Source organism: Drosophila grimshawi, unplaced genomic scaffold (assembly GCF_018153295.1).
Source record: "Drosophila grimshawi isolate 15287-2541.00 unplaced genomic scaffold, ASM1815329v1 contig_311, whole genome shotgun sequence".
Lineage (NCBI taxonomy): Eukaryota > Metazoa > Arthropoda > Insecta > Diptera > Drosophilidae > Drosophila > Drosophila grimshawi.
In genome coordinates this window covers 25618409-25640732 of record NW_025063098.1, presented here as the reverse complement: position 1 = coordinate 25640732, position 22324 = coordinate 25618409, and the positions used below count along the sequence as shown (strand labels likewise).

Here is a 22324-nt window from a genome sequence, read left to right as displayed (position 1 = left end):
CCGACCATTTGGGCTGGAAGTGTCCACACTCCTGTGTCCTTTTCTTTGTGACAAACAATGCCAAAGGACGACGGACTCGAGTTGGTTGGATTAACATAATTCCCATTTTTACGTAGATTGAAGTAAGCGCAGTGTGTGGCTTACTCTGGCGTCAGTCAGACTGGCATTTTTCCATAGCTGATAATAAACATTGATATACAGTGTCTCAAAGCTCATCAGGGACAGTACCTACTAGCAACAATTTTAATTACCTGCCATAAACTAATTATACAATATTTTTCAAAAATTCCAGAGACCAGGTACAGATGGCAGGTACATATATTAACCACCATAATGAATATATGATCCCAATAAACTGGGGTTTCCCCACCGGCTAGGCCGGGCTATGTAAAAAAGTACCTTAATTTATGGTCACATCTTATTTGGACCAGGGGCGTTATGGACACCTGGGTGCCATAAAACCCGGATTTTTTACGCCAGGTTGATTATTTTCGGTATAAATAGACCAATTCTTCGTAGTCAGCTTAGGTATATCCTGCATTTCGGGTGCAAGCAGCCAACATTTCAAGATTGGATATTCACATCGCCAAATAGCTAAAGTGGTAAATCTAAGCAAATCAACTCTATTCAACATCATTCGGCGCTTCGTCGACGAAAATCGGATAGAGGACAAGGGCTGAAGGCACCAAACAAGATTTTCACCGAACAGGAGGAGCGGAGGATCATCAGGAAAATAAGGGAAAATCCCAAGCTATCGGCTCCAAAACTGACTCCACAGGTGGAGGATGAAATGGGGAAAAAGTGCAGTGTGGAAACTGTGCGCCGGGCTCTGCGCAACCATGACGTTAATGTCCGAGTACCACGGAAGAAGCCCTTTATAAGCGCAAAAAAATAAAGGGACTAGGATGACATTCGTCAAAACCCACTTGGACAAGGATTTGGAGTTCTGGAACATATTCATATTTGAAGATGAGCCCAAGTTCAACATTTTTGGCTCACACGGACGGAATTATGTGTGGCGACAGTCCAATACTGAGCTGAATCCAAAAACCCTAAAGCCAACAGTCAAGCACGGCGGAGGAAGTGTCATGGTATGGGCATCTATCTCGGAAGCCGGCGTCGGAAATATAGTGTTTATTAAAACAACAATGGACAAGAATTTGTATCTCAATATATTAAAGGAAAATTTACTCCACAGTGCCGAGAAGCTAGGAATCCGACGTACTTTCCGGTTCTACCAGGACCACGACCAGGACAAGAGCCAAGCATAAGTCCGGATTAGTATAGTCCTGGCTTATCTGGAACTGCCCCCACATGATAATTCCACAGGCCCAGTCTCCAGATTTAAATGTTATTTAAAATTTGTGGTCTCTGCTGGAAAATAACATCCGGAATCACAGATCCGATCTCAAGAATGCTCTGCTGGATGAGTAGAGCAAAATCAGTCCAGAAACTACCCGGAAGCTGGTATCTTCCATAAATAATAGGTTAAGGGAAGTTATTAAGGCTAAAAGATATCATACTAAGTATTAACATCCTTATTTAAGTTTTTATACGCCTAATATGTTACTTTTCTAAGACTGTCCCAAGAAAGCTTTGAGATGTATTTTGGATATGTTTTCAGTTTTTGACTAATTTTAGTAAATTAATTAATATTTTAATAAAAACTAAAGTTTATTTTTCAAATACCATGAAGACGGGCGTGGCTGAACAACAATAGTAGAGGATTTTGCTAGTAATCTGCCTTCAAAGTTTGGTAGCTTCATCTTTTAAATTGCAAGAGATATAGACTTTTTCCGGCTTATTGAAGGTTGTTACTAACAATATACATGTCAAATTTTGTGACTAGCTTTCAGATTTTGTGAAATATCTGGTTTTATTGATAAACACCATTAAATAAGATTGCAAATTATTTTGATATGACATTTTACAATTTACATTCCAAAAATCGGAAATCTAGCGCAATAACAGTTAGAGCATGGCCTGAACATTTATATGCCGATCTTTGAAGGAGGTTACTAGCAAGTTTGGTGACTCTATCATTAAAATTGTGAAAGAAAAGCGGTTCTGCCGAATTACACTTTCTAAATATATCAATTATCAATTTTATTAATACTTAACTGCGGTTGCCGGTAATATACAATCCAAAATTTGATGGCTTTAACTGAAAAACTGCGGAAGATATAGCCATTTCCGGTTTTTATGGACCAATCAAATTTGTGGGAGATATTTTATTTTATCATAACATTTTTTATTATTTGTTTTTAATTGAGATAGGTGCAAAATTCCATTAAGGGCAGGGCTAATAATATTAATATAATATGTATAAATGACATGAATATAACAAATTAATAATGTGTCCAGCCTGCAGACTAAAAAAATCGATTTAACATCGATTAAACAACTTTTCAGATCTCAGATAGTGGGATTTTGGACCATTCCGACAGCCTTCGAAGCTCTTCAACTGTCTCAAACAGTCAATTTCCCATTTAAACTCGACGGAACAGGTGTCTCCATATGTTTTCTATGGGATTCAGGATGGGTGACCTTGCTGGCCACTCTAAAAATTTGAAATACTTATCTGGAAACCACCGACGACAGGCCCACGACACATGTATTGGAGAATTATCCTGCTGAAATAAGGCATTTGGGTCTGGTTGATGCTCTATAAAGATCACCGAAACTGCGTCCAATAAGTTTATATAACACTCCGAGCTCCTGATGACTGAATGCAGCCCAGATCCTGAGTGAAGCACCGCCGCAGCTAGACAACATTTTCTACAATTTTTCACTATATTTAAGTCAGTTGAAGAATGACATTCATACATATATAGAAAAACGCAAATAAAAAACCAACAAAATTTTGTTCAAATGTACAACATAAAATTATATCTCGTAATCCGGACCTACAATGTAGATATCGCCAGGACGACAAGGATATGTTGTAGCACCTAAATTAGTTATTATAGTCGTAGTCCTAGAGTATCAAAATTAATTATGCCAAGTAGCATTTTATTAAGTTACGCGTTATAGAAAAATATTTTTTGTGTTCCTTTTTTGTTTTGTAAAAAGAACCAATAACCAAAAGTAAATTTGTAAATCGAGTGAAACAATTAACGACGATATTTTCGAACGGTGACCGCGGGTGTGCGTGGACTACGTGCGGAGCTGGAAGATGGATTTGGCGATGTGATACCATCGGCGCCGCCCTTCACTTTGCGCAAATTGACGCGAGTGGTTGGCGTCGCCATTCGGCGGCCGCTGGGCTGTGATGTTGGTGGTGTCTTGGGTGTCCTCGGTGTCCTTGGTGTACTTGGTGTATTGCTAATGCTGTTCGACTGCTGCGGCTTCTTTTTGCGTTTTACATTCACAATGACATTGGCGTCCATGCTCACGTCCAGCTCAAAGTTGAACTCGTACGTTTTGTTGGAGCGCGGCTGCGGCGTCAAATCATCATTGATCACCGTCTTGCCAGCGCGGCCAGCTCGCCCAGCACGCAAGGAGAGCGCCGGACTAAAGTTGATCTTAGCATTCGCATTACCATCCAATTTAGGTCGCTTACTGGGTGACGCGGATCGCGGCGCTTCACGTTTCTTGGGCGAAGCTGAAGTCGATGATTTGGGCGCCGCTTTGCGAATTGGAGGCGTTGTTTTTGTGGGCGGCTGTTTGATTGATGCCTTTGCCTTTGCCTTAGCTGCCAGCTTTCGACGCGGCGTAGATTGAGAAATGCAGTTCTCGTCGTCATCGTCGCTGGCAAGGATCACATCATCGCTAAAGGAGGAGTCAACGATCAGCGATGCTTCCTTTTTAATCGTCGCCTTTTTCACTAATGGTGGACTATTGTTATTGTTTTTGCTGCTGTTGCTGATCAGCGGCTTCAGTTTAAAGTCCAAATCACCGCTATTTGTAACTCTCATTTGCTTGAGCGCATTGTGGAAATATTTGCGACATTTGTCATAGTCGGGCGCCTCGTTGTGCTTCAGCTGGGCTACATACTTCATGTACTCTGAGATGGATGCTGGCACGCCTTGGGGAAAGAGTGGCTTCAGTGCGGCGCCAACATCGGACATAAATGCCTCCTTGGCCTTTTGCACTTTCTGTGGCACTGCCAGCAGTTTCTCCCTGACCCAAGGCAACACGCCGCCCAGCCATTCAATCAGATTGTAACCGAGTATCTCCAGGTCCGCACGTCGTGTGGCCACACCCAAATGTGCATCCCGCGATGTGTATTCAATGGTGCCGTTGTGCATCTTCTTCGGATCCGGCTTAAAATCCCCAGTCACATAATGCGACGCCAATCCAAAATCAACCAGATAAGCCTGGCTACTGCCGCCTCCCTTGCCCATGCCGAGCAGAATATTGGCTGCCTTGAGATCAGCGTGGACATATCCAGTGCTATGCATAAACTGATATACATCGAGCATTTGTAGGGCCAAACGATAGACAGTCGCCTCGGGCAAACGATTGCCATTCTGGACATAGAACTTGCTTAAATCGCTGCCGTAACGTGGCATCACAATAAATCGATGCTTATGGCCATTTATATCCGTCGAGCCATTAGCCAGAATGTGGGGCATGCCCAATGATTTGAGGGATTGCTGACGCTTGAAATTATTGATATCCTCCAATTTGGCATTGCGCAAATAGTAATGCATCTCCACAAAGAGTGGTCCATTGCCATGTGGCTCCTGCAAAAGTAAATGCAATTAAGTCAATCTCCACAAAAATGCGATTGCGAGCGCCTTACACATTTGACAACGGCATCAAATTGCTTGTCACCGTTGCGACAAGCCGCATAAATTTCGCCAAAGCCACCGATGCCAATCGAGGGCCCAATTCGCCATTGTCCCTTTGCCAGATCGGTAAGAATTGTGTTTTCCTTCAGTTTTTCGGGCATGGCATACAATTTGCTTTTGGCTTGCTTCTTGGCTGGCGCTGCTTTTGGTTTAGCGGCCCGTGGCATTTTGTGGCTGTGGCGCTTTTCAAAATATATCTATCTAAAATATATTATACAAATTGAACACAAATCACAATTCAACCACCTCCCAAACAAAATCAATGTACAAATGCCGCTAAGAAACCATCAGCAGCGCGCGCTGCCATTCATGTGTCGGCGTCGCTTCGACTGTGTTTCTGGCAAGTTGGCAGGGCTGCAAATTGTAGTAACAGAGCTCTGCTAATTATACTGAAGCGCGTTTATGTTAAATTTAAATGTAAAATCTGAAAACTAGCTATGTTAAAATAGTGTGCGGGATTAAGTTAAATAAATGATTAAATGATAATATGCAACGCGATTTTATTCAATTTAATTGTCATTTGAAATCGAGCTCTGCTAATTTACAGTATGCATGCTTTGTTAAATTTAAATGCCAAGTGCACGTTCTTGTTAAATTTGAATGCAAAATTTGAAAACAAATCTTTGTTTAAAAATGAAATACTAATACTTTTGCTGAATCTGGCATCTTTGGCTTACATAAAATATGTTCTATACAAATCACAAAATACTAAATAATATTTAGCACTATGATTGAAACAACTGACATAATTATAGCAATAATGAAATAACTAACTAAATAAATAACACAAGGTAAAGTTTTTAGGAAGAACTGTTAGTTATTTGAATTTCCAGCATGTTAACAGTTCAGTGGTGAACATCATCGTCTGAATTCACCATACTCAGTTTGTTTACATTAACATTTCTCTTGCATTAACGCGCTGTGAGCACACAATTTAAATTTGAAAATATATGTTACGATTACATTTGTGTTTTATAGCAACTTTATACATAATTATATATTTTATTTAATTGGAAACGTGAAATTTGCATGAGGATGAGGACTTTCATTATTGCTTATTTGATTAAATCTCTGATTTGGAAAGTATACAAATTAGCTTTGATAAGCCTCAAAAAAAGGCATCAACGTCATTGTTTGCATCATCCACAGCATCCACATTCAGTGCGCAGCTATTTAAGCTGTCAACCGGCTTTTGGTTGCCATCCACCCTCCGACTTTCGATATGCGGCAACAGGACAACATTTAAAAGAGCGAGCATCAGATTGATGCTCTCAGTAGATGTTTCATCTCGGAAGACGACACAACAGTGCCCAAAAAAATTAAAAACAAAAAACAAGCAAAAAAGTCAGGCAATAAACATCTAATAAGATGCTAGCGCGCGTCTAAAAAATACAAGCCGAAATAAGCAAGTGCAAAAAAATTAATAAACATAAACAAATAAATTAAAAAGAAGCTGCAAAAAAAAAAAAAAAAATGCAGCCCATTGTCGGCAATAACGGGCTACTGTCAGTCGTGCTGTTGCTGTTGCTGCAGTTAGCATTCAACTGGCGTTTAGCTATCGCATTGCCCGACGTCATTAAAATAGGTAAGTTTAACGCAACATTCTGTTGATCAACAGTTCAAATAATGCGTATGCGTTGGTGAAGTATTTGATATTTTTGACAGCGTTGATTTTTAGCCAGCGGCTTCTTCAGCGCTTATCGATTTTTTGCACAACACACACACACACACACAAAATAAACCCCGAATGTGTGTGTATGTGTATCCTTAGCGTCAGCGTGTTTGTGCGTATGTTTTTGTTTATTTTTCCCCACGCATTCCGCACATTTTATGGTTGTCTACCATGTGTTTTGCACTCGCATATTTATGAATAACATTCGCTATTTATTATTTACTATATATAGGTGGACTCTTTCATCCGTCGGACGATCATCAGGAGCTCGCCTTTCGTCAGGCCGTTGAGCGCATAAATGCCGACCGCTCAATTCTACCACGTTCCAAATTGGTTGCACAAATTGAGCGCATTTCGCCATTTGACAGCTTTCACGCCGGCAAACGGGGTAAGCAATGTCTAGTGTCTGTGGAGGGGGGTAGGGAGGGGAACAGCGACAAAGGCTCCATTACAAAATCCGATTCGTAATCTATATACTTAATATACCATATTAATGTGCATAGCAATCGCAAATTAGTCGTCAAATCGACAAAAAGCTGATTACATACAAATCTGTTTTCGTCGGCTGCTTCGGATCTTGATTTGTAATAGATTTGTAGTATATTAGATTAGATTTTCTTTTGTTTTGTGTCTGTCACTATTTAACTTTTTGTTAACAAATATTTTAAGAATTTATGGAAATTAATCTACGTTCAAATTTATTAAGCTAACCTTAGAATTATTACATCAGTTTTTTAAAGCCAAATCTTAGATACCCCTTTTGTCACGACATGTGAAATTGTTTGTCCGACAAGTCGGCGCACTCTGACTTCATCCCGTTGAGACTTAGTTTTCTATGTGGGCCTGGCGAGAAACAATGCATGTGGCATGTCGAGACAATGATACCCAATGATACCGCACCATACATTTTGAGGGCCGTCATCTCAAAATTGCTTAACAGTTAAACTACATACAACATCTCAGGCCCAAAAACTACAAAATTGAAAATCGAGTGACAGCTCGCACACGACAGACAAGTATAGAGTGTTGCTGCTATGCACACACACATTCAAGGGTCTCCGCGATCCGCTAGCAATGTTGCTTGTGTGTAATATATTAAAAATACAGATTACCATACGACTCCATATAACAAGATAGACTATTATTGTGTCCACATTTGGAAAACTGTATATTGTATATTTTAAAATTGAAAATATAGATAGCATACAATATATATAAATATAAATTATTTTTCACTAAACAAACTATGATAAAAGCAGCACGTTAATTATAAGAGATAGTAAAACAGATAAGAAACAAATACATGTAAAAAATATTTAATAAATGTTTGCACAGCTTTTATTGCTGAAACTCCAGCATACAAACCTGCACACAAGAGTATTACCAGGTAATGAATTAGATTGCATGCATACAGAATGCATTCGGTAATGAGAGTCGTTCACTAATTCGCTGCTGGGCTGCGGTCACAAAAGTGTCTGTTATTGTTCTCATAACAAATCGCTATTTTTTCGTTCTCTCTCTCTCTCTCTCTGTTTCTTTTGCTCAATTTGTAAGGTTACGCTTTTGTTTTTGCGTATGCTTCATTTGATTTAATTTCATATTTGAATTATTCGTCATGCAAATCGAGTCGACAGCTTGGGGCTTTATTCTATGTTCATCGTTCAGGGCATTAAGAACAATGGTTCCTAGTTGAATATCAGTCAAAGTCAACTATTTCAAATTTAAATCAATCCTTTTGTTTTGTGCTTACATATTTATTTGTGAACACTTGGGGGGAAAACTTCGGTATTTCTTTGTTTCGTTCTTGAAATTTGAAATATACACACCTACACACATTGTGTGTGCAGGATAATAAACAAAGTTGCTCTCGGAACATTTGTTGCCTTTTTTAGTTGTTGACATTCGTGCACAAAACTTTTACAGAAATTCTTTTGATTAAGTGATGGACTCGACCGTTCGAAACTAGCAAAAGTATTTGTATAGTGTTAAACTTGTATCACAAAGTAGTTCTAGAATTAAGGGAATGACTCTTAAATAGGAGAATGTAGTTTTTACTTATTGCTCATTTGAAGTTTTCAGATTTTAAAATTCTTTATAAATTATAATCGTAATTTTGTCGATTATAAAACTAGTAACAATTTTAATGAACTATGTTAAATAACAAACATACAATAACTTTGTATTAATTAAAATAAGTAAACTTCTCATATTTTCATGCAATTTATTTGATCGATCCTAAACCAGTAACAAAAATAATAATAAATTAAAAACACATTGTATTGTTGTTAAACAAATTAAAACTAAATTATAGGACTGCGATTCAAGCAAAAAAATACAATAATTTTGTGTGTGTGATTTAATTGTATAGTAATTGTAAACGTTTTCATCTTTTTGCTTAAGCGCCCAAACACAATAAAGTTTGACCAGGCAAGACAAATGATGCCTGAGGCACTAGAAAAATCATTCAAGGTACTAAACAAACCTGTCCAAAATGGTGTGATTGTGATAAATGAGGCCCACAGCACGTAAAAGGACCCTCCTTTGGGCCTTGTTGCCAAGTTCAGACTTGTCTCATGGTCAGAAATGGACCGAGGCAGCAACAGCACACAAATTCAAACCAAATACATTTTGCAACGAATGTAGTAACAAGCTAAAAAGAGACTTAACAGACAGACACACACACACACATAATGCACACTAGTGCATTATTTATCACATGGTTCGGATAGTTCACCAACCCACACCAAAGCAAACAGACACAAGTGTGTTTGTCTGCTTACCCTGCTATCCGCTGCAATCCCCTTGCACCGTTTGCATGTTGCAAGTGCACCTGCACTTGCACGCGCTCAGTAATTTGATGAGACCGAAAAAGGATGCTACCTTCATGGTAAAAGCTAAAGCCAAAAGGTAAAATGGAATTATGTCTTGCTGAAGTGCATTTTAAATATGCCAACGAGGCGAACAAAACGAATATTATTATCCCATAGCCAACTACTACTTGGGCCCATTTTCTCTGCTGCTGCTGCTGGCAAAGATCGAGGGATTCATCTCAGATAATCTCACTGTAAGGTGAATGGGCTTTAGCTTGGGGATTGAGAGCAGCACAAAGCGCATTAACTGAAAATCAATTTGAGATTTACTTATCAATGTCTTGTTAATAAAATAACATCATTTCATATGAAATACAGATAGCATAAAAATACAATTTTTGGTATATTTCAAATGCGAATAAAAATATTTACGCTATTTAGATAAACAATTGCTCAAAATACTGAAAACCAAATTTTTAGTTTTACTTATACGTTCTTTTTTCTTTTAACTAGCTAGTTATAGTCATTATAATATTGAACGAATCTTTGCATAAAACTTATAAAAATGTGATCAGTCAGTCCGCAAATTTGTTCTAAACACTGAATACGTATTAGGATTAGGTATATATAAAAATTTTTTACTGTCATTATTTAAAAGCATCTTTAAAACAATTATTTAACAAAGAATAAAAAATTAATATTATAAAAAAACTTGTCATTGTAGACAATGCATATCTTAGTTATGAGCATTAAATTTTGCTACTTATAAATTTTATTAAAATGAAATTATATTTGTACGAATTCTTTGTTATTTGTATACATTTTTAGTTGTATTTTTGCAGATGTTTCTTTTCATAGAAACATTTTCTTTGAGAGAGAAAAAGTTGTATTTTTCAGTGCCTTTAATCAGCTCAAGACTTTTGTCAGCCAGTGCTAAAGTTTGCCAATAACTATGAATGCGGTATGTTCTTTATACATTTTACAGTTTGTGGCTTGTTGAACATTGGCGTTGCTGCAATTTTTGGACCACAATCCTCCCACACCGCCAGCCATGTGCAGAGCATTTGCGACAACATGGAGGTAAGTGGGTCGCATGAGGGTAGTGTGTGGGGTGCATTTTGTAAAATATAACAACTGTGTTAATATGCACACAAATTATTTAGATACCGCATTTGGAGAATCGCTGGGATTACCGTCTGAGACGTGAAAGCTGCCTAGTGAATCTTTATCCCCATCCTAATACCCTCTCCAAGGTAATTTCTGTGTTTGTCTCTTTGCTGGGCAAGTGCACACACTTCAGCTATTTGATGTTTGGTATTTATTATTGTTATTATTCAACGCAGGCTTATGTGGATATTGTGCGCCACTGGGGCTGGAAGACTTTCACCATCATCTACGAGAACAACGATGGCATTGTGCGCCTCCAGGAGCTGCTCAAGGCCCACGGCATGACACCATTCCCAATTACGGTGCGCCAGCTCAGCGACAGCGGTGATTATCGGTAGGTTATATATTCCACGAAAGCCTATGCAGCACCTTATGTTTAGTTTATCTCTGTTTGTTTGCACACAAAACTTGTGCCTTAGTTTTGATGCAATATTCTTGGAACATTGACACATATTTATCTCTATTTTCGCTACACGACATTGTATAGTCCAACTAACTCTGAATGATTTGATTTTTGAATATAAACTGTATTAATTAAGCAATGCGTGAGGGTGCTTTTAGTCGAGAGAGCTCAACTTGGGGATTAACTGAATCCTGTTGTCAAATAAATTTTATTAGTTCAATATGTTCAATATGAAAATACGTTTTGGTGAACGAACTCAGTGTTTCTCATCCGATCTTTATAACATTATTTACACTTAATTACAATCAATCGGTATTATGTCTGAGGATACTATATATCAATTTGAAGATTATATCTTTACAATTGTGTCTTTTTATCGCCAAACAGGGACATTTGTCGATCAAATTAAACAAATTTGATTTGTGTATGGTATACGAGAGCATATGTAGAAAAATCAAACTCTATATTCCATTATGTTTTCTGATTGTTCTTATAAACATATTGGTTATCGATACTTATTAATAATTTACATACATTTATTGATTTGAACATGCTTCCTTCTGCCTGTTAAATGGAATTATTTCCCATATTTGAGGGGCTTAACAAAGTGAAACTCAACTTTTACAATTTTATTGTTGTGAGGAATGTTATTTAGTTTATTTATTAATAATAACTAAAACATATTTATATAATAATATTCCAATTAATAATAAAAGTAAGAGCACTAGCGTGTAGACCTTCAGCTGTGCTAATAATGTTGCTAGTAAATTTTAGTTTATTTCTGACAATCTTAGTGGATGAGATGAATGAAGACTTATAAAACAATTATTATTATTATTTACTTTTATTACTATTATTTCTAACTTTTCACCCAAAATTAATACAATAATTTTATCATCCCATCATGAAGACCACTGCTGAAGCAAATTAAGAACTCGGCGGAGGCGCACATTGTGTTGGACTGTTCCACGGAGCGTATACACGAGGTGTTGAAGCAGGCACAACAGATTGGAATGATGAGTGATTATCATAGCTATTTAGTGACCTCACTGGATCTGCACACTGTTAATCTGGAGGAGTTTCGCTATGGGGGTACAAATATAACAGGCTTTCGGCTGATCAACGACAAGATCGTGACGGATGTGGTACGTCAATGGAGCATCGATGAGAAGGGTATGCTACGATCGGCGAATCTGACAACAATACGCTCCGAGACGGCACTGATGTACGATGCTGTGCATCTATTTGCCAAGGCACTGCACGATCTGGATACCTCGCAACAGATCGATATACATCCAATTAGTTGTGATGGCCAAAGCACCTGGCAGCATGGCTTCAGTTTGATTAACTACATGAAGATCGTCGAGATGAAGGGCTTGACGAATGTCATCAAGTTCGATCATCAGGGATTTCGCACTGACTTCATGCTGGATATTGTGGAGTTGACGCCAGGTGGTATACGAAAGATTGGCACCTGGAACTCGACACTGCCCGAGGGCATCAACTTTACGCGTACTTTCAGCCAGAAACAGCAAGAGATCGAAGCGAATCTAAAGAATAAAACGTTGGTGGTGACTACAATATTGGTGCGTATTGTTGCCAAAAGATTTCTATCGATTTCCAGGTATTATAATTGATTCTACTTATTTTTTTCCAGAGTAATCCGTACTGCATGCGCAAAGAATCAGCTATTCCTCTGACGGGCAACGATCAGTTTGAAGGCTATGCTGTGGATTTAATACACGAGATATCCAGATCGCTGGGTTTTAACTATAAGATACAGCTAGTGCCCGATGGCAGCTATGGTAGTCTAAATAAATTGACAGGGTAAGCCTTATTCAATAATGTTGGATAATTGTTGAAAAACAGTCTGTCTTATTTAATGAACTGTATTTGTTTTTGTAGAGAATGGAATGGCATGATACGTGAGCTATTGGAACAACGCGCTGATCTGGCAATAGCCGATCTCACGATTACCTTTGAACGGGAACAGGCTGTTGATTTTACCACACCATTTATGAACCTTGGCGTATCTATACTCTATCGCAAACCCATCAAACAGCCACCGAATTTGTTCTCATTTCTATCGCCATTATCTTTGGACGTTTGGATCTACATGGCCACAGCATATTTGGGCGTTTCCGTACTGCTCTTCATCTTAGCCAAGTGAGTTAACTTAATTCCATTAAAATAAATTATTTATTAAATATATATATTCACTACTTGTACAGATTCACGCCCTATGAGTGGCCTGCCTATACGGATGCACATGGAGAAAAGATCGAGAGTCAATTTACTCTGCTCAACTGCATGTGGTTCGCCATTGGATCCCTAATGCAGCAAGGATGCGATTTTCTACCCAAGTAGGACTCGATTTTACTTATGAAAATTGTTGCTCAATATTAAGAAGTTTTTGGAGCTCTAAGAATTTTTAGTCAGCAATGAGACGCAAGCAAATAATGCTCTATCTTTAGAAATTAAGATTTGATCAAAATCGTATAATATTATAATTTCTAATTTCTCTTTTACAATTCGAGAAATAGCAATTTTCACAAATTGGAAACAAGTCTGAAACAGATGCATTCTAATATTGTAGCAAATACTATAAAGAATTATAAATTTACTGTAGACTTTCCATCATTTCAGGGCACTCTCAACGCGAATGGTTGCTGGCATTTGGTGGTTTTTCACGCTTATCATGATCTCGTCGTACACTGCTAATTTGGCTGCATTTTTGACAGTTGAGCGGATGGATTCGCCCATTGAGAGTGCCGAGGATTTGGCCAAGCAAACAAGGATCAAATATGGTGCTCTCAAAGGTGGCAGCACAGCAGCTTTCTTCAGAGTAAGTCAAACGGTCCAGGTCTGACTGTCGTTTATTATTACTAAGAAGAAAAAAAACACTCAATTGCAGGACTCTAAGATCTCAACATATCAGCGCATGTGGTCCTTTATGGAATCGGCTCGTCCCTCTGTCTTTACGGCCAGCAATGGCGAGGGCGTCGAAAGGGTGGCCAAGGGCAAGGGATCGTATGCCTTTCTCATGGAATCCACATCCATCGAATATGTAACCGAACGCAACTGTGAGCTAACCCAAGTGGGCGGCATGCTGGACACCAAAAGCTATGGCATTGCCACACCGCCAAGTAAGTTTGAACTTTGATCAACTTGAATACTGAGGAAAACTGCTAGTAAGTTATGTGACAAACTCAAATATTATGAGCCTGACTAAAGAATCTGATTCTAAAGAATGATAAACTGAACATCATTTTATTAATGAAAAAGAGCACTAGGACATTGTTTTATAAAATCTGATCACATAATCATTTATAGCCTAAGTACAGGGTATAATAAAGTTGTGCCGACATGGGTTCGGCGTGTATATATATTCTTTATCAGTATTAAATGCCGAGTCAAAGAAGTCCGCTGCCATTCTGAATGAATTTCCCGAGACATCAGTTTCTGAATATAGCTCTTCGTATACCATATGCACATCAAGTTTATTTCATTTAATCGATAGCGATACAAATCTGTTGGGAGACAAATTTGATGTTTCTAGTTTCAATTTACTGAGAAGAGAAAATTTGGAGGTACGCGCCCAAGCGAAGCCTTCTTGATTAATTTGAAATAATATCATATTATTATAATTTTACCCTTCCACAGATTCGCCTTATCGCACTGCCATAAATAGTGTCATATTGAAGCTACAGGAGGAGGGCAAGTTGCACATACTGAAAACAAAGTGGTGGAAGGAGAAGCGAGGTGGTGGCAAGTGTCGTGTGGAAACATCGAAATCATCGTCGGCGGCCAATGAGCTCGGCCTGGCGAATGTGGGCGGTGTTTTTGTGGTGCTAATGGGCGGCATGGGCGTGGCCTGCGTCATAGCTGTCTGCGAGTTTGTCTGGAAGTCACGCAAGGTGGCCGTCGAGGAGCGTCTGAGTGCGATACTGAACGAATGAGGAAAATTGTAAACCCTGGACGAATGGGTTTAGAGAGAGGTCGGCGGGGTCAGTTTGGACCAGCAATCAAAAATTCTAGCAAGGCATCAACTCCCAATTGTGTAGTATAGTAGCATATACAACAAACACTTATATTATGGCAACAACTGGTTAAGCAGCGCACTTGGATGGATAGAGGGAAACTACACTCAAAAAATTATGTATTATGTACTAGAATGGGGAAAAGCTCGTCTTATTTTTGGAGTTATTGAATTCCTTACTTTAGGACTTTGTCCTTCTAAAAACCATGATTATAATTAGCAAATTTTTCCATGTTTTTCAAACTTGATTTACATTTTGTTAATAAATGAGCAAATACTTTTCTATTACACAATAAGGAAATTATTAAATTTAAGAATGTTTTATGTACGATTTATGATAAGTGAAGAATTGGATACAGGGTATCTGCTAGCCCACTCTTTTAACCATAACAACCCAATTTGAACGAAAGTTTGTCAGTTTTTCTAATTTCTAGGAGATCCTTTTTGTTGAGTGTACGAAATGAACTTTGGGGAGATTTGTAACAGTTTGCACTGCATTGAAAAAAAAAAAACGTTTCATGGAGAGAAAATTTTGAAAAGTAACAATAGTTGACAAGTTTAAATTATTAAACAAAACTGAAAACATATATATGCACAGGTTATATGATAAACCCAATTTTCAAATTACAAATATATATATACACATATATATATATAAATATATATATATATACATATATATAATACAATACAATTACGAATTACAATCGAAATCGTATGCATTTATATTTGAAAGCATTTTTGGAATTGTATAATAGTCGATAAGAAGTAGCTAAATTATACATATACATACATTTACAATAGTTTCATTATTACATGCATACTTCTGATACCATTTACATAATACTAAAAAAAATAAAATAAAAAAACAGAAAACCTTAATATGCTCATAGAACTAAGTTAGCAACTAGCCAAAAGTAAAACCTAATCCTAAGTGAATTGTAACTCGTATAGTTTAAAACACCACCCACTCCCCAATTCCCATGTAAAATGTAATTACCTTACACGCAATTTTGATGAACAATTTCATAAATATAATTAAATAAACGAAGTTAACACCGCAAACACAATAATTTCTGGGTTCAATCGGCAACCGGCAACCATCGCTGAACACCTGCAACAAATTTACGCCACTGACATTATCCGACGCCTAACCGCAAACTGTCAATCAGCCAGGCAGACCGCAGTAGGATTTTCCGGCTTACTAAATATTTAATGCGGCTCTCAACTTTTCACACACGCCTCATTGCGCTCAATTGCTCGATTTTAATTGGCTTCACGTAGTATCTCCATATATGTGAACATATATACATATATATCCTCAAAAACAAAAGGCAACGTCGTGACTTTGGTCTCCTTTCACTTTTCAGTTCGCTTTCATCGGTTCCGGCAACATGAGGTTATCGGCCTTATCCCTTAGTTTAGTCCTATGTGGTTTCGTTCCGGTTCAGGCCAATGACTTTTCCTCATTTCTAAGCGCCAATGCATCGCTCGGTGAGGATACGTAACAAATCTCCACATATATTTACTCAGTGAAAAAATTTTTTTTTAATTCAAATGAAATATAGTTTATTTTACAAAATAGATTGTAATATTTTAAAATAACTATAAATCTTTCTTGATTGCAAATTCGACAGCTTTGAATTTAGTGGGTGATATTGCACATTCCACATTCAATCTTTAAATTTATCGAGGCAATGTAAAGAAAAGTTTTTTTTACTAATCAAGACAAGAGGTACCACTGTCGTGGATGCTAATCAAAAACTCATATACATAATGGGATCAAAGATACTTCCTTCTGGCTGTGATAAATATTTTAACATCCCGTTTGAGCCCGTTGTATAAAATGTTTGGATATTATATAAACGCCAAAGATTATATACAATTGTATGATAAATTGTTAAGCCAAAAAGTTTTTCATTTAAGAACTCATCTTTCGATAAGGTATTCCTATGACAGCTATATAATATGATGAGTTCCATAAAAACTAACTGCCTGCATCAAAATTACGGATATATGCAAAGTTTTTTCAAGTTAACTTCCAAACGGAGAAACTAGTTTGTATAAAAACAGACAGACAGATGACCAGATGGCTATATCGACTCGACTGATTATAACAGTACTTAGTACTCTCTAATAATAAGAAAATTTCGAAGTGGCTTATCTCAAATTTGCCATTCATTTATGAATTTCGAATTTATAAAAAACGTTCCTTAAATAAGAATTTCATTTACATATTTTGTAATAGTAATTCATTTGAGGATAACATTTTTTATTTGTCGTCATACTTATATATAAATCATCCATGATAATCCCTTGCAGCGGTGGTTGTTGATTACGAATATATGGCCATTCATCGGCAGAATATAATGGCCCATTTCGAGAAGATTCTCAGTGATGTGATACGTGAGAATATGAAGAATGGTGGCATTAATGTGCGCTACTTTACTTGGAATTCGGTGAAAATCAAGAAAGGTAAAAACATATATCTCTTTTGAATAGCTTTCAGTTATTTGTGGTCACTTTAAAGATTTTCTGGCTGCAATTACGGTGGCGGATTGTGAGAGCACTTGGAATTTTTATAAAACCACACAGCAAACATCGATTTTGCTGATTGCCATTACGGATTCAGATTGTCCACGATTACCACTAAATCGAGCCCTGATGGTAAGCTATATTTATATTTGTTTTTAATTTGAGTTGAAATTTACATTAATATTCACTTACAAAGATACCAATGGTTTCGCATGGCGATGAGTTTCCACAAATCGTATTGGATGCCAAGGTTCAGGGCATTTTCAAATGGAAATCGGTTGTTGTATTTGTGGATCAAACTATACGTGGGTATTTTCAATAGATGTTTTATATATGTATGTATTCAAGATATTGTGAATAGTTTTATTATTTGGGAGTTCTTATATTGTTCATATTATATTTTACATTTTTTAAGTTTTTTACAAAACATTTGTGGTTTCAATGGTATCCAAAAATATTCTATTTTTTGTGATTTTTTTCAAAAAATATGAAGCCATTTTCTGTCTTTGAGTTTTGTAAAATATGGTTTTGTTTTTAATATTCTATTCAAGTGACTCACTTTTAGATCTTTATTTGATGATTTTTTGTTTTTATTTAACAGTAAATCTTCCTTTCTGGTAAAATGTACTTTGTACTTTCATTAGAAGCAAAAATGATGCCTCGTTAAATAATATATTTAAGGGGTGTTCTATTAAAGTGTAAATATTAGCAAAATATTTTTAAAATAATGTTCACTTGAAGATACATTTCTTAACTTCCCATCAAAGTCGAGAACAGTCCGATGTTGATCAAGTCGATTGTGCACGAAAGCACCACGAATCATATACCGCCCATTTCGGTGATTCTCTACAAGATCGATGAATCCATGCGTGGTCAGCAGAAGCGAATTTCTCTACGGAAGGCGCTGATACAATTTGCACCAACGAAACATGAACTGAGGCGACAACAGTTTCTGGTTTTATCCCGTTTCCATGAGGATATCATTGAGATAGCGGAGACACTGAGTATGTTCCACGTAAACAATCAATGGATGTTCTTTGTATTGGAGGATCCGCATAATGAGTTTGATGCCAATACGGTGACAATTAATCTCGATGAGGGCGCCAACATTGCATTCGCTTTGAACGAGACTAATTTCAATTGTGTGGACACATTGAATTGTACCATTACTGAAGTATCGATGGCTCTGGTCACATCCTTGTCACGAATGATACTCGAAGAGCAATCCATTTACGGCGAAATATCCGATGAGGAATGGGAGTCAATAAGGTTTACCAAACAAGAGAAGCAGGACGAAATGCTCGAATATATGAAGGTAAGGAGGGAATTTTCTTTTTTTTTTCTGATGAATGAAATAGTGAATGAATTCAAATGATCCAATCCTGTCAGGACTATTTAAAAACGAATAGCAAGTGTGCAAGTTGCGCTCGTTGGCGCTTCGAAACGGCGATTACTTGGGGAAAGAGTCAGGAGAATCGCAAATTTCGTGCGGGTAAGTTTATAGTTATAGTTTTATACTCTGTATAATTTACTTAATTTAAAGTCCACCTAGGTGCATAAAATTTAAAGATTTTAACCTTTAATGGAGTATTTTAATATTCAAAATTTTTTTGATTTTAACATTTAACAATAAACCATACTTCGATTTTTATTTCAAGCTATTATTATTTATGAGGCTCCTTATCGAGCTGATGTTGCTTCAAATAAATAAAAATTAGCTACTGAAACTTTAATCAATATTAATTATTTAATTAGATTTTTGAAACTTTCCAACTTAATTTCCCGTAGCGCCCACTCGCGATGCAAAGAATCGAAACTTTGACTTCATCAATATTGGATATTGGAGTCCGCTGTTGGGTTTTGTATGCCACGAGCTGATCTTTCCCCATATCGAGCATCATTTTCGGAATATCACCATGGATATTGTCACTGAGCATGTGAGTCTTTGAGCCAGGAATATAATTGTTATATATTGGTTCAAACAACTCGTAGAATCCGCCCTGGCAAATTCTCACCAAGGACTCTCGCGGCGTCATTGTCGAGCACAATGGGATCGTTATGGAAATCCTCAAGGAACTGAGTCGGGCCCTCAACTTTAGCTACTATCTGCACGATGCCACTGCTCAGGATTACGACAATCAGCTCGGCCCGAGCACAAATGAGAGTGTGAGTCGGTAAAAATAAAGTATAAATACACATCGGGACAGTAAAATAGGTGTGAAGATCGTTACCAAACAAGTTTATCAGAGAATGTTGCGTAATTTTCTTTTTTTGCACCAGCTTCAAATTAGCCAATAACACCATACGATTATCGATTGCTGATGAAGTTTTCTTCAATCCTAAAAGCCTGTTCTGCGTTTTTTTGACACACTTACAAATTAATATTTCGACATGATATTGAAGAAATTCCCAAGATTTTGTTTTCACTATCCAGATATTTATATATTCTCAGGATGAACTAATGGGCTCGATGACCTTTCGCATACCATATCGTGTTGTGGAAATGGTTCAGGGCAATGAGTTCTTTATGGCTGCGGTGGCTGCCACCATTGATGAGCAGCATAAAAAGCGCTTCAACTACACACAGCCAATTAGTGTGCAAAAATATACATTTATATTGAGGCAACCGGATGAAGTGAGTCGCATCTATCTATTCACCGCTCCATTCACCATAGAGACCTGGGCATGTTTAGCTGGTATTTTAATGGTCACAGCTCCCATGCTGTATATTGTTAATCGTCTGGTGCCGCTGCAGGAATTGCAAATTCGTGGACTGTCCACAGTTAAGAACTGCTTCTGGTACATCTATGGAGCACTGCTGCAACAAGGTGAGCTACAAATAAAAAAAACCAACAAAAAACCATTTAAATTAAAAGCTTTTGCAGGCGGCATGTATCTGCCACGTGCGGATAGTGGCCGATTGGTAGTTGGCTTCTGGTGGATCGTTGTAATTGTGCTGGTTACCACCTACTGTGGCAATCTGGTTGCATTTCTCACATTCCCCAAATTTCAGCCGGGCATCGATTACCTGAACCAGCTATTTGGCCACACGGAAATCAAACAATACGGTCTACGCAACGGCACCTTCTTCGAGAAATATGTGGAGACGACAACGAGGCCAGAATTTAAACGTTTCATTGAACGCGCCACGATTTATAGCAGTGTCCAGAGTGAAAATATAGCTGCTGTAAAGCATGGCGATCGTATCAATATCGATTGGCGCATCAATCTCCAATTGATTGTGCAGCAACACTTTGACAAGGACAAAGAGTGTCGATTTGCGCTGGGCAAAGAGGATTTTGTGGACGAACAAATCGGTCTGATTGTGCCGACGAGCAGTGCATATTTGCATTTGATTAATCAGCATTTGGATAAATTATTTCGCATGGGTTTCATCGAACGCTGGCACAAAACGAATCTACCGTCGATGGACAAGTGCAACGGTCGCAATGTACAGCGACAGATTGCCAATCACAAGGTCAACATGGATGACATGCAAGGCTGTTTTATGGTCCTCTTATTTGGCATCATTTTGGCGCTGTTCATCAGTTGCATTGAGTTCTGGTATTATCGTTTCTTTGTCGTTGGTCGAGACCGTAAGAGTATCGCTTTTGCCAATTGAAATGGATGACAACTTCTATGTAAAATAAGTTGGACTTAATTGGTTCTGATTATTATTTTCCAATAAAAATTGGGTCAGCTTTAAACTGTTCTGTTTCTGATATTATAGTTTCTTTGAGATTTAGACAAATTCCGTGTAAAATAAGTTGGATTTAATTAATGAAAATTACTATTATGAACAGTGTATTTATGGTTATTATTTTGCAATAAAAATTAGCTCAGCTTGCCACTGTTCAAATCATCATCATCATCTCCCTTTTAGGATCCACACTTTACGTTGAGTTGGCGTTGGGGCCACGACGACGACCGAAGCCTTGGACAATGTTTACGAAACGGCGATTGTACTGAATCCTGCGCTTTGCACGTCCCGTCTTCTTCTTCTTCTTCTCCTGCTTCTCAACCTTTGGGGTCTGGCCCTTAACCTTGCCGGCACGCGCCAAAGAGCCATGCACCTTGCCACCAATCATTGGAATGGTGATATCCAACTCGAAGGAGCTGAGAGCCGTGACGGGTGTGTCATCGCTTAGTGTGGCACCCTCACAATTCAAGCTGAACTCAGCGGCATCGAAGCCATGCAGCTGGGCGAACTGAGTCTGAAATCGCATTAACAACATTAAGGTTAGGTTGAATGATTTTTGTTGTTATCGTTGCAGTTATTGACTCACTTTAACGCCAGCAATGTTGGCATCCTGGGACACCTCCAAAGCCTCAATCGTTTCCAAGCCACGTACGAAAAGCTGCATATTGTTTGTGCTCTGTTCAAATCGAAACAAAAGTCAAAAATTATTAATTTTGTCATTCACATTCACAGGCAACGGGGGCAGGGAAACACGTGTAGCTTTCGTATTCATGTTTTTACATGTTTTCATTTGGCATTTGATGCGCCGCACATTTCTCGCACCTATTGCATATACTTTAGGCATTGTTTTGTTGCTAAAACCTTTTAAATGTCCAGAATTTTAGCAAGAAAATCTGCTCACCTTGTCACTTTTATGCGGATCTATCGAAAAGAAAGAAATTAGGGTTGCTGGCGATATGTTGTCTTTTTGCAATCAAAGGGCATTGTCGCCAGATGGCGCTTCCTCGTTTGGTGCAACGCTGGCAATTGTGATGGGTGCTGCCAGACTGTTGTACTAATTATGGCGCGCTAATACATATTTTGCATTTAAAAAGTGAATGAGTTTTATTTTTATATTTTGATACCGAAGTTACAGGAGTATATATCAGTACGTCTGTATGAGCACAAAATCATTAAACTATAACCTTGAGCATATATTTATC

General features: G+C 37.8%; 4 protein-coding genes across 4 annotated transcripts; 2 read left to right on the top strand and 2 right to left on the bottom strand.

Moving 5' to 3' along the window:
• Positions 1-2978: 2978 nt before the first annotated feature.
• Positions 2979-5124, bottom strand: LOC6568154 (nucleosomal histone kinase 1). Its single transcript, XM_001994455.2, has 2 exons — positions 4748-5124; positions 2979-4688 (listed from the first exon to the last, which is right to left on the bottom strand). The coding sequence occupies exons 1-2, from the start codon at positions 4961-4963 to the stop codon at positions 3114-3116; spliced, it is 1791 nt and encodes a 596-aa protein (XP_001994491.1). The 5' UTR covers positions 4964-5124; the 3' UTR covers positions 2979-3113.
• Positions 5125-6254: 1130 nt separating this feature from the next.
• On the top strand, positions 6255-15435 carry LOC6568130 (glutamate receptor ionotropic, kainate 2). The gene is made up of 12 exons (XM_001994456.2): positions 6255-6381; positions 6701-6856; positions 10264-10358; positions 10442-10531; positions 10622-10779; positions 11759-12434; positions 12506-12675; positions 12754-13014; positions 13080-13211; positions 13495-13693; positions 13763-13994; positions 14512-15435. The coding sequence occupies exons 1-12, from the start codon at positions 6270-6272 to the stop codon at positions 14805-14807; spliced, it is 2577 nt and encodes an 858-aa protein (XP_001994492.1). The 5' UTR covers positions 6255-6269; the 3' UTR covers positions 14808-15435.
• An 846-nt stretch (positions 15436-16281) lies between these two features.
• LOC6568132 (ionotropic receptor 93a) lies at positions 16282-21044 on the top strand. The gene is made up of 10 exons (XM_001994458.2): positions 16282-16381; positions 17210-17362; positions 17418-17554; positions 17619-17727; positions 18190-18737; positions 18812-18914; positions 19211-19359; positions 19415-19588; positions 19875-20250; positions 20308-21044. Exons 1-10 carry the CDS (start codon positions 16282-16284, stop codon positions 21042-21044), a joined length of 2586 nt encoding a protein of 861 aa, XP_001994494.2.
• Positions 21045-21180: 136 nt separating this feature from the next.
• On the bottom strand, positions 21181-22073 carry LOC6568133. The gene is made up of 3 exons (XM_001994459.3): positions 22024-22073; positions 21709-21798; positions 21181-21636 (listed from the first exon to the last, which is right to left on the bottom strand). The coding sequence occupies exons 2-3, from the start codon at positions 21784-21786 to the stop codon at positions 21316-21318; spliced, it is 399 nt and encodes a 132-aa protein (XP_001994495.1). The 5' UTR covers positions 21787-21798; positions 22024-22073; the 3' UTR covers positions 21181-21315.
• Positions 22074-22324: the final 251 nt, after the last annotated feature.

Excerpts from the sequence above, each read along its gene's own strand:
- LOC6568130 (XM_001994456.2), top strand. The coding sequence starts at position 6,270 with ATGCAGCCCATTGTCGGCAATAACGGGCTACTGTCAGTCGTGCTGTTG. Across the intron at positions 6,857-10,263 it reads CTTTCACGCCGGCAAACGGG|TTTGTGGCTTGTTGAACATT; the intron begins GTAAGCAATGTC and ends TACATTTTACAG. Across the intron at positions 10,359-10,441 it reads GCATTTGCGACAACATGGAG|ATACCGCATTTGGAGAATCG; the intron begins GTAAGTGGGTCG and ends CAAATTATTTAG.
- LOC6568154 (XM_001994455.2), bottom strand. The coding sequence starts at position 4,963 with ATGCCACGGGCCGCTAAACCAAAAGCAGCGCCAGCCAAGAAGCAAGCC. Across the intron at positions 4,689-4,747 it reads TTGATGCCGTTGTCAAATGT|GAGCCACATGGCAATGGACC; the intron begins GTAAGGCGCTCG and ends TTACTTTTGCAG.
- LOC6568133 (XM_001994459.3), bottom strand. The coding sequence starts at position 21,786 with ATGCAGCTTTTCGTACGTGGCTTGGAAACGATTGAGGCTTTGGAGGTG. Across the intron at positions 21,637-21,708 it reads CCAACATTGCTGGCGTTAAA|ACTCAGTTCGCCCAGCTGCA; the intron begins GTGAGTCAATAA and ends ATGCGATTTCAG.
- LOC6568132 (XM_001994458.2), top strand. The coding sequence starts at position 16,282 with ATGAGGTTATCGGCCTTATCCCTTAGTTTAGTCCTATGTGGTTTCGTT. Across the intron at positions 18,738-18,811 it reads AAATGCTCGAATATATGAAG|GACTATTTAAAAACGAATAG; the intron begins GTAAGGAGGGAA and ends CAATCCTGTCAG. Across the intron at positions 18,915-19,210 it reads GAATCGCAAATTTCGTGCGG|CGCCCACTCGCGATGCAAAG; the intron begins GTAAGTTTATAG and ends AATTTCCCGTAG.